Source organism: Chiroxiphia lanceolata, chromosome 1 (assembly GCF_009829145.1).
Source record: "Chiroxiphia lanceolata isolate bChiLan1 chromosome 1, bChiLan1.pri, whole genome shotgun sequence".
NCBI classification, from domain to species: Eukaryota; Metazoa; Chordata; class Aves; order Passeriformes; family Pipridae; genus Chiroxiphia; species Chiroxiphia lanceolata.
In genome coordinates this window covers 39,226,719-39,244,271 of record NC_045637.1, presented here as the reverse complement: position 1 = coordinate 39,244,271, position 17,553 = coordinate 39,226,719, and the positions used below count along the sequence as shown (strand labels likewise).

Genomic DNA, 17,553 nt, shown 5'->3' with positions numbered 1-17,553 from the left:
CATTTTTTCCTTTCCCACAAGAATAAATTGGCAGCGGCATTTGTGTACATAAAATTAGAGATTGCTGCACTCTTCTGATAAATGAGAAACTGGATCAAATCCTTAGTCCCCAAGCTCTGGGGCAAGTTTCCCACCTCCCGAGGAAGAACCAAACTGGTCTCCCTGTTTCAGCTGAAATGTCCTACTTTCTAGAAATTACTTAATTGCACTGGAGCAGGGTCAGTAGTCTAATTTCTTTGCCAAGTACCTTATGTGGTCTTTTTTACTCTTTCCTTTATTTAAAGAAAGCTTGCAAATACTTTTTCTTTCAAAGTGGAAGCCTTTCAAAGGAAGTGCTGGAGAAGGGACTGTCTCTGCATACTGAATCACAGAATTGCTGGAGTTGGAAGGGACCTCTGGAGATCGTATAGTCCAACCCCTCTGCCAAGAAAAGGTCACCTAGAGCAGATTACACAAGAACGTGTCCAGGTGGATTTAGAATGTCTCCAGAGAAGGAGATTTCCACAACCTCCCTGGGCAGCCTGTTCCAGTGCTCTGCCCCCCCTCAATGTAAAGAATTTCTTTCTCATATTGAGTGGAACTTCTTGTGTTTTGGATTATGGCCATTGCTCTTCGTCCTGTTACTGAGCACCACTGAAAAGAGTCTGGCACCATCCTCTTGACCTTTGAGATATTTGTATAATACTAGGTATAGCCTAGTACTTTAAGTATCTGCCCTGGAGGGCTGCTTCTAGTCTGCACTCTAAAATCAAGTGGAGGAAGAGTGTTTCCTTTGTTATCCTCAGCAACACTGACTTCATTTTTAGGGCTGGCAGGTACCTGCTGGGTAAGATAGTGTGAATGAGTAAGCTGGGCAAGGAAATCCCTGGTTCCTCTGCAGCATGAGAGTGACTATCAGTCTTAGTTATGTGCATGTCTGTTAGTAGAAATAAGAACTTCACCTATGCTGGGTGGCATGGGTGTGCAGGGCATCGCCATGGGCCTCTTCCCCTGAACATCCCTTCTGTCCTACATGGTTAAGTTCATTCCAGATTTCTCACCGTTCCTTTCCATAGAAAATAAATAGGGGAGATGGGCAACCACGGAAGTCAAATATGGGACGTGGGGAAGGTGTCCAGGTTTTGACTTGGTATGATGTTCAGGACATACATAGCTGGGGACTTGTATGCAGACAGAAGAGCCCAGAAGTGCTTCCCAACTTATTAGTTGAGGCAAAAAATACTGGCAGAGGAACATATGCTTCAAGGTGAGATCCAAGCTTAAATATCAGATACTCGAGATTTTATGAACACTGCTGTCACTTAAATGGTGAACAGAGAGACTTTGTTTTCCCAAAGATTCTGCCATTTTAGGTGTGCATATTTCAGTGCTGATTAGTTTTTAGTACTCAGCTTGAGGGTGCTTTCATAGGTTTGCATGAAGCAAAATGCCAAATATCCAAGGGAGGTCATGTTGCCTTGCTGCAGTAGCTATGGAGGTGAACCTACAGAAGTCTTCTGGTTTTGGGTCATCAAGTCTTTGGCTACAAGTCTGTCTTGGTAGACAGACCATTTAATATAAACATTCATTTTGAAAATCCATACTTTCACTTTATCCATTTAAATCTGGCTTGATTTCTTAATATTTCAGCGTTTACATGCAGAAGTTCTTTTAAGCCAAGGTGATTAATGTTTTAGGGCTTACTTCGTAGTGTAAGTTAAGACCAAGTCTGATTCTGTATCTGCACTGGTGGTGACAAGTATGCTGCAGTAGAGTGCTTTAGCATTCATAGAAGTTTTCATTTAAAGGATTTAGGACTGTGTTTAATTTATCTCAGTGTGTTAAATGGCTCAGAATTGGCATTTTGAAAATGCTGCTGTCAAGATGTATGTTCTGTAGGTGAGTTAATGGTAATCATTATATTGGTGAGGATGCTGCAGAATTTGTTTCCCAGCTGCCTAGTTACTGATGACACTTATGCTGTTGTTGAGGACCAGACTTGACAGTGTTGGGGGGGGCATGTGGGTGACTGATGTATGGAATCTGAAAATCCTGCTAATGAGACAGTGTATCTGTGGTAATACTAGAAGGAGAGTGCTTTGAAGGTGTATCTCTGCATTTTTGAGGTAGAAGATTTTTATTTCCTTCTTCACAAGTGCATATGATTTCTACTGAACCTATTGCCACAAAGATTTGGTTAGCTTAGAATACATCTCACTCTTAAAATGGACTTGTTAAGAATTACCATGGATTTGAGATGGGAACTAAAATGAGTAGTGTTCCATTTAAAATATTTTTGCTGAGCTTCATAATTAAAATCATTTTGTTGTTCTGCCTCCCTCTGTTTTCTCCCAGTGTGCAGCAGTGACCCCCAATTAAATTTTTTTTACCCCACACATTGGAAACATTACCAGTGGGGAAAAAAGGTGGTTTACCAGGATGCCAAATCCAAGCATGGCTGTGAAGGACAGCTGCCAGGAACAAAGAGATGAGGTGCTAGCTTTTCCTATCAGTAGAGAAGAAAGGAAAAGTGTAGGCAGATATCACTGCTGCTTCAACTAGACCAGAGCAGGAGTTACTGCATCTTACAAATCGGGATAGTGCAATGGGGAAGCAGTTTGAAGAGGAGGTAAAGAAGTAGCAGAGAAGTAAAAGTCCCCCTTTTTCTAGGGAGGAGGGACCAAGCAGCTGTGACATGGTACAGTAGGAACCCCAGGGTTTGATGAACATCTGAAATGTGACAGAGCACCAGGTCCAGGGATCCTGTATTGAAGAAGGGGGTTGTGTTGATTTCTAAAAATGCAGAAGAGATCCTGGGAAAATTGTATAGGCCTAGGAGACCCCAGGATAAATTGGGAATTGTGGTCTTGTTGTAGGGAGGAGACTATAAACTTAAAACATGGTTGGTATGGAGAGATGCAAAATTAAAAGGATAAAAATGGTTTGGACTTGTGACCATTGACACTGGCTGATGAACAGAGAGTAAGGATGTTTCCTCTAAAGCTTCAAGAGGTGTTTAGAGCATCACTCTCATAAAATGCACACTGAAATAAAAGTATTCACATAAGGCTAGAGTTACAAACCTAATAAAAAATTACATTCCTTATTATACTTTTTTAGGCTCTTTCCTGATTTTTTTGTTTAAATGAGTGACTGAAATTTTTGCAAAGACTACAATATGGTGTAAGCAACACAGGAGTCCAAAGAAAAAAGAATTGGTTTCCACTACAGCTTTTATAAACACAGTCTGTAATAATCACTCTAAATAATAGGATGTGTTATATTGGTTTTTATCGTCTAGTTGGAAAAAGGGAAATTTCGTTTCTGAGCTTTCTTGTGCATTTGTGCAGCTGTCTGTGCCTGTTGAAGGAAACCAGTTTTCATGTGTGTCAGGTATCTACAGGGCAGTATTTAACCCAGAAGCAAGTATCACTGAGAGCTGATTATTGCTTCTGGGTAGGAGATGTAACAGTGATGGATTTCAGAACTAGAAAGAAACGAAATATTTTCTAAAGGTTTTCCTTTCAAAGAGGCGTCTCTATCCAGCTCCTGATGGCATACATTACAGAGCTAGTATGTAAGTATAGCTGCTAGGTTGCTTTCCTGCTTTCCAGATGTTTGTATCTCTATGGATTTTACAGAAGCTATTTCTGTAAAACAACAGTTTTAGCATTTCTGGTTACGGCACCATCCTGCTTTAAGCCTCATCATTTTCACTGCACATTGAAATAGAAAGAGTGCTAAGTGGTGTCACTGTTTTATTTATGGAGAGTTTTGTCTTAAAAGTCTTTGAGTATGATGTAAGAGCAAAGCAGAATTAGTTTAAATATATCAGCCCATTGTATGTTCATCTATGCACACTAATACAAAGTTAATGCTAGTTGTAGTTTGGGGTTTTTTGGTTGGAAGTAATACATCAGCATTGAAAAGTAGCCACCTTTGCCAAAGTTGTTAACCTTCCCACTTGGTGAAAGTTTCCCTTGTCTACATAATTCTGCCACTCTTGGTTTTAGGTCACTGTAGTTCACATTATTTATGACCTTCTGAAGGCCTAAATGTCTGCTTGAACAAACAGATATTGCTCTTCACTTACTGTTCACTGTTTCATGTTTTAGGGGGGAACAGAGTTGAAAATAGGCACTTTCATTAGTATTTTGAGTCATGGTAGATCTGAAAGACTATTTCATCTCCTCGTGCTTTATCTTGACAATTAATATGTGAGACCAAGTCTACACACTATACACATCTTTATCTAAAATTGACTTCAAAAATGAAATATTGCTGCCATTCTGGATATGGATAACCTTATATCAGTTTCAGCCAAGTTTACTTGGGCTTTACCTGTATTTTTAAGCTTAGATATGTGAGGTTTACAATGAGAATTATCCACAGAAGAACTTGTATCAATTTTAGGCATACACATTAGTATAACTTAGTGCCTTGACCAGTAGCTCAGTGATGCCCTCATTTAGAGGCTTTTCAGTGACTGTTAAGAAACTGGCATCTTCATAATGTGACCTGCACTTCTGAAGTGCACCTAGTTGTTAGGAGAGCCAGACATTTTCCATCTGTGTCCCATGTTCCTGTGCAAATTTTGTTTCGTGATCTCTTTGAGTCCTTTTGCAATCACTTCTTGCTTGCTTATGCTGGAATTTATGTGATGTTTATGGTGCATCTTGAGGTAGTGGTAGTTATATTTTATCACCTGGAAAATAAAATTGACACAGGCCTTTAAATATCAAGGAAAGTAGAGTAAAGGCTGTCAGCCTTCATTATATTTATCCACTGTGCTTCACCCTACCTCTTGTACAATTCTTTCATCTGCTGTCCCAGAGGGATGAATTAAGAATACAAGGTTCATTGTAACTTTGTCAGGTGAAGCTATGTCCTCGCCGAGGCCGGGGACAGAAATTTCACTAGTTTCATTTTCGTGTTGCTTTTTGCTGCTGTTTTTGCAACTTTAATACTGTCAAAATAGCAGTAGTGCTCTTCTGTGGATACTTTTAGGGAAAGACTGGCTGAAACTTGACCAATGTGTAGGAGCAACAGGGCACAGAACAGGGGAGGGAAGTGGGTTAGCATCATTCAGTCTGTGTTTAGAATGCAGTTTTAGGTATGGGAGAAAAAATAAACTCAGTTATTGTACAATAATATTGCATTCATAATACTGCTAGAAATAAATATTTGCCAGAATGAGGTCAGCTCATAAATTTTTTGTACATTTTAAGAAACTGCATATTTAGAATATATGGACCTGTAATTCCAAAGTTTCTGCATAGTTTATCTCCTCCTGCTGTCTTGGCTTTAAATCAAGGAAAGAATATTTTATAGAGGATTTATTTGTAGCTAATGTTAGTTGTATAGCTACTGCTGCTTTAGGCTCTGTTATGTTCCCCTAAATCATGTAGACAGTGCATCGGTTATTTAAATATGAATATCTGACAAACTTAAGAGTGATTAGAGCACAATACCTAGAATGTGCTAAAATTAAGTGCTTTGAATCTCTACCTCTGTCTCAAATGATTCCTGAATTGAATTGTCTGGCTGAAAATGCAGCTTTAAAACCCTAAAACTTTGTTTTTATTCTACTCAGCAGGTCTTCAATGGATGCTAGAGGAACTCAGTTAGTCAGAACTGTCAGAAAGATTTTATTAATGTATGCATAGTATTAAAAAGAACTATGTTTAATGTGTGCATAAGTTTTTTGTCTTTTTCTTTAAATAATCTCTTAAGTCTAGTAGTTATTATAAGGAAGAGCAATAATGGAAATGTAGAGTGAATCCTGAAAAACACAATTCAGTCCATAGAAGGATGACAGCTACAGAGCAGACATTTGGATGTAAACAGAGTAAAAGGAACATTTCTTGGGTCCCTAGGTATATTTCACACAGTGGGAGTGGGTGAAGAAAACCTATTTGCCTTTGAATTTCTGCAGGGCAATACTGGTACCAGAGATGTACCCAACAGGGAATTCAGATGCCTAAGCAGTGAGTTTCTTTGGAGTTTAAGCCAGAAGAAAGCCATTTCTATACCCCTCTTGCTTCAATGATGATTTTCACAACTGGAAACTAAGTGGCACAGTTTTGTATTCCTGAGACTACACTGTACTGCTGCTGCTCAGCCTTTATCGTTACCAATGAAATTAATAAGTAGCAAGCCCCTCTAATGTCACTGTGGTGTTTCAGGTACCCATGGACAGCAAAGAGGCTGGTAGGAGTTGAACTGACTTTCCTAGCTAGCAGCAGAATCATGCTGCAGCCAGCACAGGCAGGAGAAGTTTTTTCATTAGCAATTTGCATTCATCCACCTCTCTTTCATCCCACTTCCTTTTCTAACTGTACTTGGTTAATAATCTTTATCTCTCTGAGATTAGAGTACTGAATAAACTTTCTGGTGACATTCAAATACAGCACTTCAGTGAAATGGATCAATTTAAACAATACACAAAAAGTTAGTCCCTTTTCATAGATGCATGTTCTTTCATTTATACCACCAGCCCCACAGGTATAAAGCTTCCATGTCTGGCCATGTAACCCCAGGCTCCCTGTGCTGGCTCAGGTGGACATTTCTGTCCTGGCTCCTCACCAGGTCTTTGCTTTTCTTTCTAGGCATTCCTGGAGCACATTGCCAGTTGCAGCTTCTTTCCATTGACTTAGGGGCACTTGACCCCATAGGTGCTTGCAAACAAGCACACTTGTTCTCTTGGATGAACGTGCATGCACAGTGGGGTTTGTTTTTCTTCTTTTTTTTCCTTTTAAGTGTGGTGTTGAAGCCAACGTGGATGCTTAGCCTTCTAAGCAATTCTTGCTGGAATTAAACAGGGCTGTCGAGAGCGAGGAAATTGTTAAATGCTGGGCAAAGACTTCCAAAAGCAACTCCAGGCCCAGCTCCAGGCTGGGCCTTGGTTTCGCCCAGCTAGGATCCGTAGTGGTGTGTGGAGCTGCTCACCAGGAGGATAATGGAGTTGGCAGCTGTCCTCTGGGGCAGGACCTTGGTGGCCCTTAATGACAGTCATCAAGAAAGTGGTCTCACTTATTCAAGTTGTATTAACTCAGTTGAGTGACAGTGTTTAGTACAGAGAATCGGGTTGTTTATGGGGTTTTCTTCCTCCCTGCTCTCATGTAGATTTGATTTCTGCACACAAGTGTAGAAATACTAAATATACACACCAATAGAGTATTTATATAGGCACTTAGCCATCAAGCTTTGAGCTGGTGACGTGGAAAGATTTGTGTGTACAGAAGAGAAATGTGTGTGTGCAGATGCATGTTGGAATTGCCTTGAGCGGATTTGGAAATTTCATACCTAATTTCAAAACAGTACTAATAAATATGTTGATTCAAATGAGGAAAGGAAGCTTTTTCTCTTTCAGAAAGACTTAGTTAAAATTCAGGAAGTCAAACTGCCGAGGAGTTAGCACTAGGATTTATAAAACGACATTGAAAGGGAAGCTTAATTAACATTTCACTACCCTTTCAATTGCACTGAATCTGTGTCTGGTTTATCACCCACCTAAATGTGTTAGTTTGTATTTGAAGAATGTTTGTGACAGTGAGCCTTCAGGAGAAAGCTCAGCTTTTTCCTATAATCTCATTATGGCATTTGTGTATTCTATTTGCTTGCTTTGACCTTGGATAATACAGAGAGAATATTCAATGTTTATATCATATATTTCTGGGCATCAGTACTTGAGGTTGTTTTCTTTTAACTGTTAATGTAGCTTTAGCTGGAATTTAAATTTTTTGGTATTTTTTTTTTCTTTTGGTCAAAACAATGTACACGCTATATTAGTAAGTTGGGTATTGATGGATGAGCACACACAGGATGGCAGTGCACACGAAAGCAAGTCATCCCAGGTAAGGATGCTGCTCTACATTCCTTAGGATAGAGTAAAGAAGTAGCAGCTGCTTTTCTTTCTCTCCCTGAAGAACACAGTGATAATAGAAATGGGATATTAAAAAGGGCAGCATAGATTAATGGGGCAATAATAAAACAAATGAGACCCATTAGCGAAATCACTGCTTGAAAAGTAGATTCTGTGATAAGTGCCCTTCAGTACCTTGTGGAGGGAAAATTGTTTCAGCACTTGTAATGTCATCCATGATTTTGGATTTTAGACTGTTGTGACAATCTAAGTGATAGAATCTTAAAATAATTTAGATGAAGGTAATCTTCATTTGTACTTACTGCTTGGTAGAAAACTTGAATGATTAAATCTAAATGTTGAAGACGAGTTCTTTTTTTTCGAATGCAGACGGAGTGTTTTTGCATGTTCCCAGAATCTTTCATCAAAAAACAAGGCAGTTTTGTGTTGTTCTGTTAAGCCTGTAAGGTGATCATGAGAACTTGAAAAGCCTTATTTTATTGCTGGAGCACCGGTGCTATGGGGACTGATGTTCAAACAGACTTTGAACTGGCATTGGTGGCTGTAGCAGCATGTCCTGTTTTTTAGTTGTTGATTTAATATTAGATTAATGATGAAAGGTGTGCATTGCATGTAAAACGTTACATGTCTCTGTTTGCTCTCTGCATTTTAGACCAGATAGTTTTCTGAAGTATTTAATGAATAGGGAAAATACAATTAATTTCTGAGATTTATAGGGTACATTGTCTGTAAGGAGAAAAATGTTTGGGTTTTAGAGATAAAATAGGCTCACAAACCAACTTATCAAAGCCGAATATATTAGTCTGAAAGTGCTCTTTCTCAGACCATCAGGAGATAAATGGATCTAAGTCTCCGAATTGTCACATTTTTCTTCCCTTTCTCCCTCTAGAAATGCATGGATGTATTGTTGTAGGGTCTAATTTTTAATATTTTTTTTTTTTTATTTTACAGTGTAATTTTGTTAAATGAGAGTGTAAACATTAAGCAGTACATGTCTTGTAAGATGCTTGGGGGAGCAGGGCCTGGGCACCCTGAGCACTGTGCCTCCGCTGTGCGCCAGCAGCACATCCCATCCAGCAGTGGAAGAGGAGGGCCGGGAGGCGGCTGTTGCTATCGCTCTGATGTCAGGCACTCTCACTAACGTGTGGTTGGTTATTCTGCATTTCAGATCACTGCCGGTAGCGGAGCGCAAAGGGAACGGCGAGACTCCCACATCTTTCAGCGAGAAGAAAGGAGTCAGCGGAGCAGACTAATACGGACTTGTGTCGGGTGCCCTTGCCCTACAAAGACTGCCTTTAAAAGAGAAACGCAGTGTTATTTAATGAGCTGTGAGATGAGGCACTGCTGCTAACGCTCAGATCCCAGGATTCATCGGCTATTCATTGTGCTTAATGTACATGTTTCTGCACCGTGCATTTAGGAGATCCCAGAGAAGAATCCAAAACGGCTGCGGGGGAAAGACCACCAAACATGCCTACAGAAACATTACCGACAGGTAGCATGGTGAAGCCGGTCAGCCCTGCCGTGACTTTCACATCCGCCGTTCCTCTCCGCATCCTGAACAAAGGACCTGACTATTTTCGCAGGCAGGCGGAGCCTAATCCAAAAAGACTGAGCGCAGTGGAGAGGCTAGAAGCCGACAAGGCAAAATATGTCAAGAGCCAGGAGGTCATCAATGCCAAGCAGGAACCTGTGAAGCCGGCGGTGCTGGCGAAGCCACCGGTCTGTCCAGCGGCCAAGAGAGCACTGGGAAGCCCCACCTTGAAAGTCTTCAGCAACAACGCAAAGACTGAGAGTGGCGTCCAGAGGGAAAATCTGAAACTTGAGATTTTGAAGAACATCATCAACAGCTCTGAAGGCTCCAGCTCAGGTTCAGGGCATAAGCACGGTCCCCGAAATTGGCCACCCCACAGAGCTGATTCAACAGAGCTGAACCGACACTCATTCGCCGAATCTTTGAAGGTTTACCCCACGCAGGGTCGTAGCAGCCCACAGGAGAGCAGCTCCAACGTCAGCAGAAGGCTCCTAGATCAATCGGCAGAGACTTTCTTGCATGTCTCTCACAGCTCTTCAGATATTAGGAAAGTAACTAGCGCAAAGCCCTTAAAAGCAATACCTTGCAGTAGTTCAGCCCCACCTCTGCCTCCAAAGCCCAAAATCGCTGCCATTGCCACCCTGAAATCCCCAGAGATTGAGGCAGTCGAGTCTGGATGCGGAGTTAGTAGAAGACCCTCCCTACAGCGATCAAAATCAGACTTAAGTGACCGATACTTTCGCGTTGACGCAGATGTTGAACGATTCTTTAACTACTGCGGACTGGATCCTGAAGAGCTTGAAAACCTCGGGATGGAAAACTTTGCAAGGGCTAACTCTGATATTATATCCCTCAACTTTCGCAGTGCAAGCATGATTAGCTCAGACTGTGAACAGTCTCAGGACAGCAACAGTGACCTTAGAAATGATGACAGTGCCAATGACCGTGTGCCATACGGCATTTCAGCCATTGAAAGGAATGCCAGGATCATCAAGTGGTTATATAGCATCAAGCAAGCTAGAGAGTCACAGAAAGTGTCCCATGTGTGAGAGAGAAATCCACCATAGAAAAAGCAAGGACTGTATCTTTGTCTGTGAATATTCAGTTTGTGAAGGGTTGTGAAGTCTACTTGAAGTCTTGTACCCTTCTCAAATCTCTTTGTGTTGCTTGTTGTGCAATGTTTCCAAGTTGCATGCCTGTCAACATGTGAGCTGACCTGGCTTCCACTTGAACAATAACTAACTACAAAGCCTGGCTGAGCATACACATTATCTGCCAAAAGTTTAAGACAAGAATCTGATTAGGGCTTCAGTATAATCAAAGTGTTTACATGGAAAGGTTATATGACTTCTTTGGTATTTATGTGGTTCCTTGTGGATTTTATATATGTCACTTTCTGTCTTAATACGGATATTGTCAACTGATGTTACTAGTTTCTAAGTTGAAACAGAATCCCTCTGAGGGGGGAAGAAAAGCAAAGTTGGCCAAAAAAAGAGGTTTAGGCATATGACGATAGGCACAGCAGCCTTATCTCTTGTAGGAAGTGCGTTATTGGCACATGAAAGCTGTTTCTAAAAGGCAAAGAATGCTATGTTCTTAAATTATGTATCATTGTTAAACTATATATCCCTACTTGTAGTAAAACACTATTCTGTAAAGGTTTCTTTTTTCTAGGTAAGCTCCCTCCGTTTTACAGCAGAAATAGTCTAGTGAATCTTCTTGACCTCTCATAAACTAAATGAGTCTTGCATTTGGGTTGGTGGAAGCATTTTTAATGATTTTGTATTATCCCTGTTGGAAAAACTTAAAGAAGGTCAGAGTGAACAGACGGCGCAGGTGTGGGATTTTGTGGGTTTAATTTTTACTCAAAGATTCCTGGTCTTAAACTTTTGACAGGAATAATTAGATCCTATAGCTGATATTGAATGCCTTTATTAGTCAAAACACATCATGACTACAAACTCCATGCTGTCTTTTAAATTTTTTTGTAGACCTATTTGAACAGTTAATGAACAAAAATGGAAACACACAGCCATATCAATATAACGCCTCCTATTCAGAAGTAAATACACTCAGTAGCTGAACTATATCTGAAAAAATGTGATTATGTTGTCTTGCATATGTTATATCTAAGGCTGTGAGGGTTTGTTACAGCTCTAGGAAAGTGTAGAAACATGACAGTATGTAGCTTTTTTTCTTTTTTTTTTTTTTTTTTTACCTCTTTAACATGGTTAGTGCTGCAGATCAACCTGTTACAAATCTTTTGACAATCTGTGTCTTCCCAGTGGTTTAATGAACTGTCATTGTCATTTCAACTGACAGTGGTGGTGTGGTAGTCGAGAAGTTGAAAGTACAGTGGTCTGCTTCATTATTATTGTATACATGCTTTGAAGTAAATTGCAGCACTACCTTATACTACATCAGCTAATAGGAAACTTTTTTATTGTGTAAATGCTGTAAGACTTTGTATATACTTTAGTTGTTACGAAATCTTTAAAAGGAAGAGTGTTATGCTAATAAATAGCTCCTGGTGCAGGTATGGTAGGTTTTTTGTTCTTTTTTTGACCCCTTCCATTCTTAAAGCTATATCAGGAACTCAATTGCAGTGTCTTTTAGTGCTGTAGAAGGTCTTGGTTAAATAATAGTTCCAGTAAAAGGTTTCTTTTACTAAAGTGCTTTTCAGAATATAATTTTTTATAAAATAACTATATAGCAGCATGATCTGTCTGAAGAAATAGAAGAGGTTTTCAAGACTCCTAAAATAGCTTGCTTCTTCCTTACCTAGCAATGTTACTGTTCCCGTTTATAGCATCTGTTCATAATGAATCACTGCAGTCTTCTGAATTATTCTTCAGTAGTGCTTATTTATATATTTGAATATTAAAGATATTTTACAAAGTCGGGTTCTATCTTTTCTCTAAGAAGCCTGTAGCCCAACTTCTTACAGCTACAGTTAATGCAGGCAAGACTGGAAGTGGAGCCATGTAGTTGTTTGTTGCCTATGGAATTATCCCGCATCCAGTTTTAAATAAGTGTTCTCCAAAGGATTGTTCATGAAGGGGGGAAGCACACATTCAGTTTCAGGAGGCTATTCTATGATTTTTACAGTTGACTTCACAACCTAAGACTTACAACATTCCTAGCTTGGACAAAAAAAATGAGGAGCTCTGTATTTCAGCTACAAGCACATTTGTGACATTTCAAGCTCCATGGGTTTCAGTTGGCATTGACATCACACTGGTTTTTCAAGCATATTTTTCCAATAGTAAGTTCTACTCAGTTCAGTGACTATTTTGCCAAGGAAAATAATGCTTAAGGGATTAAAGCCAAGTGTAATGCAGCTGTACAGCAATGAAATAAAGAAGTTAAAACCAAAATAAAAAATGCACTCACATTGTCCTCTCTCAAGTGTTTTAAGAATGATGAGAAACATGCTATCTCAAGTATTATCAGCCAAAAACAGTAATAAAGAAGCCTTTATAACTAGAAAATGGATTAGAGCATATCCTAGTATTCTGAAGTGGTTTCCCAAGGTTTGTTGGGAAACCATAGGCTCTTGAGAAATCAAATTAATTTCCTTTTAATCCACAAAGGGTTTAGGCTTGTGAGCTGTCTGTAAGAGAGCATTTCCTCACCTGAGATCTTAGGCAGCACCTTTGAAACAGCACAGGCTCTGCCTCTGCTGTCGCTGCTTGTTACAATGTTCACACGAATAAGACTTCAGAGAACCTACAGACTTTACAGGACCTTCACAGTCAGCTGAACTTGCAAGTCCGGTGAGAGTGCAATAATAGAAATCATAGGATTGCAAAATGTTCACAAGGCTTTGAACAAGGAGGTAAAAATTGCCTTCATTTGTCACTTTGTTACCATTTATGCAGACAGGATTTATTTGTTTATGTTCTCGCTATTGCCTGTACATTTGTGTAAAACCCAAATCATTGGTATCTGATCTGTTTTTGTATTCAAATGGGAATAACTATTTTGCCTTTGCAGACAGGTAATCCTGTCATGTCGAGAGAGTCCGTTATTTGTCTCTGCCTTAGGAGATTCCCAAGTGCTAATGTTGTATTCATGGGGAGTTGTAACCAACTCAGATGCTTCATCAGGGATCTGTTCTGGTCATGTTTCTGCTGTGTCCAGCAGGCATTTACCCAGGTACAAAGTGCACAGCAGGTGTTCACAGCTACGAAACAGCTCTTTTTGCAGCTCTGGAGGGAGATTCAAGTCTGTGGTGTCCTGTGAAAGCCGGTACTGAGCCTGGTGGTGGCAGTCCTGACTACAGCAGTGAAGAAAAATGCAGTATGTCTTCAGTGATTAATATGAATTCCCACTCACACGCATTACAAAAGAAACCACCACAGAGGTTTATGGTGGTTCTGTTACTTTGACTTGCCAGGGAGGGGATGGGAGAGTAAAATGATGTGGCCAAGTACACTTCGAAAGCTAGATACAGCTTTGCACAGAGATAAACCATTTGTCTGAGTGAAAGAGATGGGCATCAAAGTAAAACTGGTCTTTTAATCACTTCATATTGTATAGTAACAATGTCATGAAAGATGAGAGATAGAGGATCTGTGCCACAAATTTACATTCAACAAATTCAAGTACTGAAATTGTCTCTTTTTTCTGAATACTGTTTCTGCAAGGGAGTGCATTCTGCTGTGAGCATATGCACCATCTGAGTGACCGAGGGCTTTTGAAGGGTAAACACAAAATGATGATGCGTTTGGCAGTAATTCAAAAATCAAAAGGCACACTCAGACAACAGAGCCAATCAGTATTGCTGACTTACCTCTTTTTGCAGCAGCTTATCCATCCGTGGAGGCCATACGCACTTGATTCCAGTCATTCAATGTAAAACAAAGTGCTTAATGGGGCTCTGCGGTACAGAGCTGAATAATTCCAGTCTGTGGGAGAATAGGAAGGGAACTAAACCTTAAAAAGTCTTTCTGATATCTTTTGATTATGGGATGATAATATTTAGTATGTTGTATTCAGAGCTGACTTGTTCATAACAAACTTTATTAAGCGGAGTAGTCTAACAAATCTGGGAGGTTCCATTTTTCCAAGGCTATAAAACTCATGTTCGGTGTGATTAATGGTGTCACACTAGTAGCTGAGCACATTAGGCTTAGAATATAAGAGCATCTGGAGCTTTGTTCCTATGAACAGTAAGGGTCCATTGCCTATTTTGGCGATGAATATAAATGCAGACATAATGTGCTATACAGAAGAATAAATTGGTCAAGGTGTTTTGTCCTGAATTATAATATAACTCTATATCAAAATCCTTGTTAGCAAGGCTTAAACAGTCACTGATATTCTGAATTCATCTGACATTCCTTGCTGTCAGCAGAAAGACACCAATAATCTGCCCTTTGAAATATGTCACCCATAGCTTAATGGAAAGGCCATTAAAATTGTCTGTTCAGTGTAAGGACTTTTATCTCCTGATGATGGCATCTGTTAAGTGAACCTCTAAATAAGCTCATTTCAGTCAGAAGTATTAACCCCTGAATGTCTTTTATTTTTCTCCCTGGAAGCCCAAATGGTGATCAATAGCTGCAGCCTACCATTTGTTACACTTATTGCATTACTGTTTAATACTCAGATGTTCTCCCCTGGGCTGCAGTGCAATCTAAAGTGGAGACACCTACACTGCACCATCTGTCTTGCCCTGGTAGGTATGAACAGCCTTCAAGTATATTTTACATTTGATCACGTAAGAATTTGGTTGTGGCTGCCCATCAAAACTGAGTAATAATTAGTGACTTTAAAAAAAAAAAAAAAAACAGTCATTTATAGAACAAAAAACTAGTCTCTTAAATGTCATTCTTCTAAATTTAAAGTAATTTTCATGATGATTTAATGACAAGAGTATTAAGAGTGCTGGTATCTGTGCTATTATTTCTTGCTTTTGGCACAGCAAGTCGTCTCCACCTTCTTGGTGTCTTGCCTTTTCTGAGTTTTCCCAGCTTCCTTCTTCCTTTCTGCATGTTCCTTCTCTTGTGGTGTCTGGCTTTTTCATCATATTTTCTTTGAAGCTTATGACCAAGGTCGTTATGTTCTCCTCACTTAACCTCCTCCCAAAGCAACTTTCCCCCAACTTGTTCTGTCTTTTATAATCACCACATTCATGACAGCCTGTTACCAAGAGAGTAAGTCTGTGGCTACAGTTGTGCTACCATGTCCTGAACAGATAATAATCTTTTTAATGGCTTATTTTTCAAGTTTGCAGGGTGTCATGCTATTTGCAGGCAAGATGAAACAGGAGTTGTTCTTCAGGCAGATGTAGTAACTGAAAACACTTGTGAAGAGCAGGGTGTCGAGCATATCTTGAAATGTCAATGTCTTGGTCCAAAATTGTCTGTATTTTTTGCTCTACCATATCTCTTGCTATTTTTTTGGCTCCGTGTAAAATGCTGTCTTGAGGACTGCAGCATGCAAAGGTCATATAATTTCCACTGAACAGAATGGTACAGGCCCACTATCCAAGAAATATTTATTGATTTCCCTTCTGCTGTTTGTTAACGGGGTAGCTGTGTGTCTTGTACCTGTGACATCCAGACTACTTGCACTGCATGCACAGTTCCCAGGCAGTCAGTCAAAAAGCAAATGCCTAAAAAGACTCATAAAAAACGAGTACAGTGGAAAATGCAGGAGGGGCAAAGCCTGTCCTCACCTGCTATTGTAAGAGACTTTCAACTGTGGTAAGAGAAGGTTTAAAAGCTGAAGTCCCCAGACTGCCATCTCATGCAGCCCTGGGGCTGAAGGTCCAACAGTTCAACCCTGTGTATGAGAAAAGGATATCCATGTATCTGGGAGCCAGGATAAATCACTGTATGGAAGAAGGCAGCACTTGCTGAAGCATGCTACTGTTTCAGTAAATACCTGCTACTCATGTCTTAAAACATGAAAACAAAGAAAGAAAACAGGGTTGAAATTTGAAGGACAGCTGTGTATGCAAATATTTTCAGGTGAGATGCGGAGGTGGGCAGATAGTTTTGCTTTTTAAGAAAGGAAGCTTTCAAAAAATCTTTTAATAAATGACCTGCTTTTCAAGTATATTAATCTTTTATGAAGTCTGTCTTGCTATTTTGAACTGTAAAAGCTTTGCTACTCTGAGCACACAGCATTTAGAAATGTACAGGCAGTGATTTGGAGTGACTTAAATACTAGGATAGGATGGTGTTTTGCTGAATATAAACTTAATTTTACTAAAATTTTGTGCAATGGTGTTTTTTCCTGTATTTTAAATTGATTGTGAGGGGCAATAGAAAATTAACATAGTCTTATTTATTAATTTTGGCCTACAAATAAGACGGGGAAGTACAGGTTAATGTGTCTGCATGAAAACTGTAGTATTGGGTTTTGGCAAAGGCTTGATTTTCTTCATCCCTGTTTTGCGTACCTCAGAGCATATCAGCTTACATGTATGTGGCACAGAAGTCACTCATCCCATCTGAAAATGCCTTCTGCAAGCTTATGGTTTTGTGTCCATCTGGTGAATTTTCTACAGGAAAGATATTGAGGTGCTGGAGCATGTCCAGAGAAGGGCAACGAATCTGGTAAAGGAGCACAAGTCTGATGAGGAGCAGCTGAGGGAGCCGGGACTGTTTAGCCTGGAGAAAAGGAGGCTCAGGTGGTACTTGATGACTCTCTACAATCACCTGGAAGGATGTTGTAGCAAGGTGGGGGGCAGTCTCTTCTCCCAAGCAGCAAGTGACAGGACAAGGGGAAACAGCCTCAAGTTGTGCCAGGAAAGGTTTAGACTGGATAGTAGGAAAATCTTCACCAAAAAAGATTGTGAAGCATTGGAACAGGCTGCTGAGGGATTTGGCAGTCACCATCCCTGGAGATGTTTAAAAGATTTGTAGATGTGGCACTCAGGAACATGGTTTATGTTCAAATGTGGAGAATTTGGCAGTGAAATTACAGGTTTGGGGTTTTTTTCATCCCAAATTCTGTACAGTCAAACAGAGCCAAAGAAGCTAATGAAATGTGTGTGTGTGTGCATATATAGCTATATAAACACAAATAGAATAGGGCTGGTAGCAATAGGACAAGGCATAATGTTTTTAATCTGAAAGAAGGTAGAGTCAGATTAGATATTTGGAAGAAATGTTTTACAGTGAGGGTGGTGAGACACTGG

The 17,553-nt window shown here is 39.9% G+C and overlaps 1 protein-coding gene across 5 annotated transcripts in view; it reads left to right on the top strand.

Annotated features, from left to right (window-relative positions):
- The window catches only part of FAM110B (family with sequence similarity 110 member B), a 116,412-nt gene extending 103,630 nt beyond the window's left edge, over window positions 1–12,782 (top strand). For all 5 annotated transcript variants that reach the window (XM_032702679.1, XM_032702653.1, XM_032702662.1 and 2 more), the window contains one exon: window positions 9,033–12,782. In XM_032702679.1, coding sequence (XP_032558570.1) covers window positions 9,335–10,447 — 1,113 coding nt within the window. In that variant the 5' untranslated portion in view covers window positions 9,033–9,334 and the 3' untranslated portion in view covers window positions 10,448–12,782. The remainder of the gene's footprint in view (window positions 1–9,032) is intronic.
- The last annotated feature ends 4,771 nt before the right edge of the window (window positions 12,783–17,553 follow it).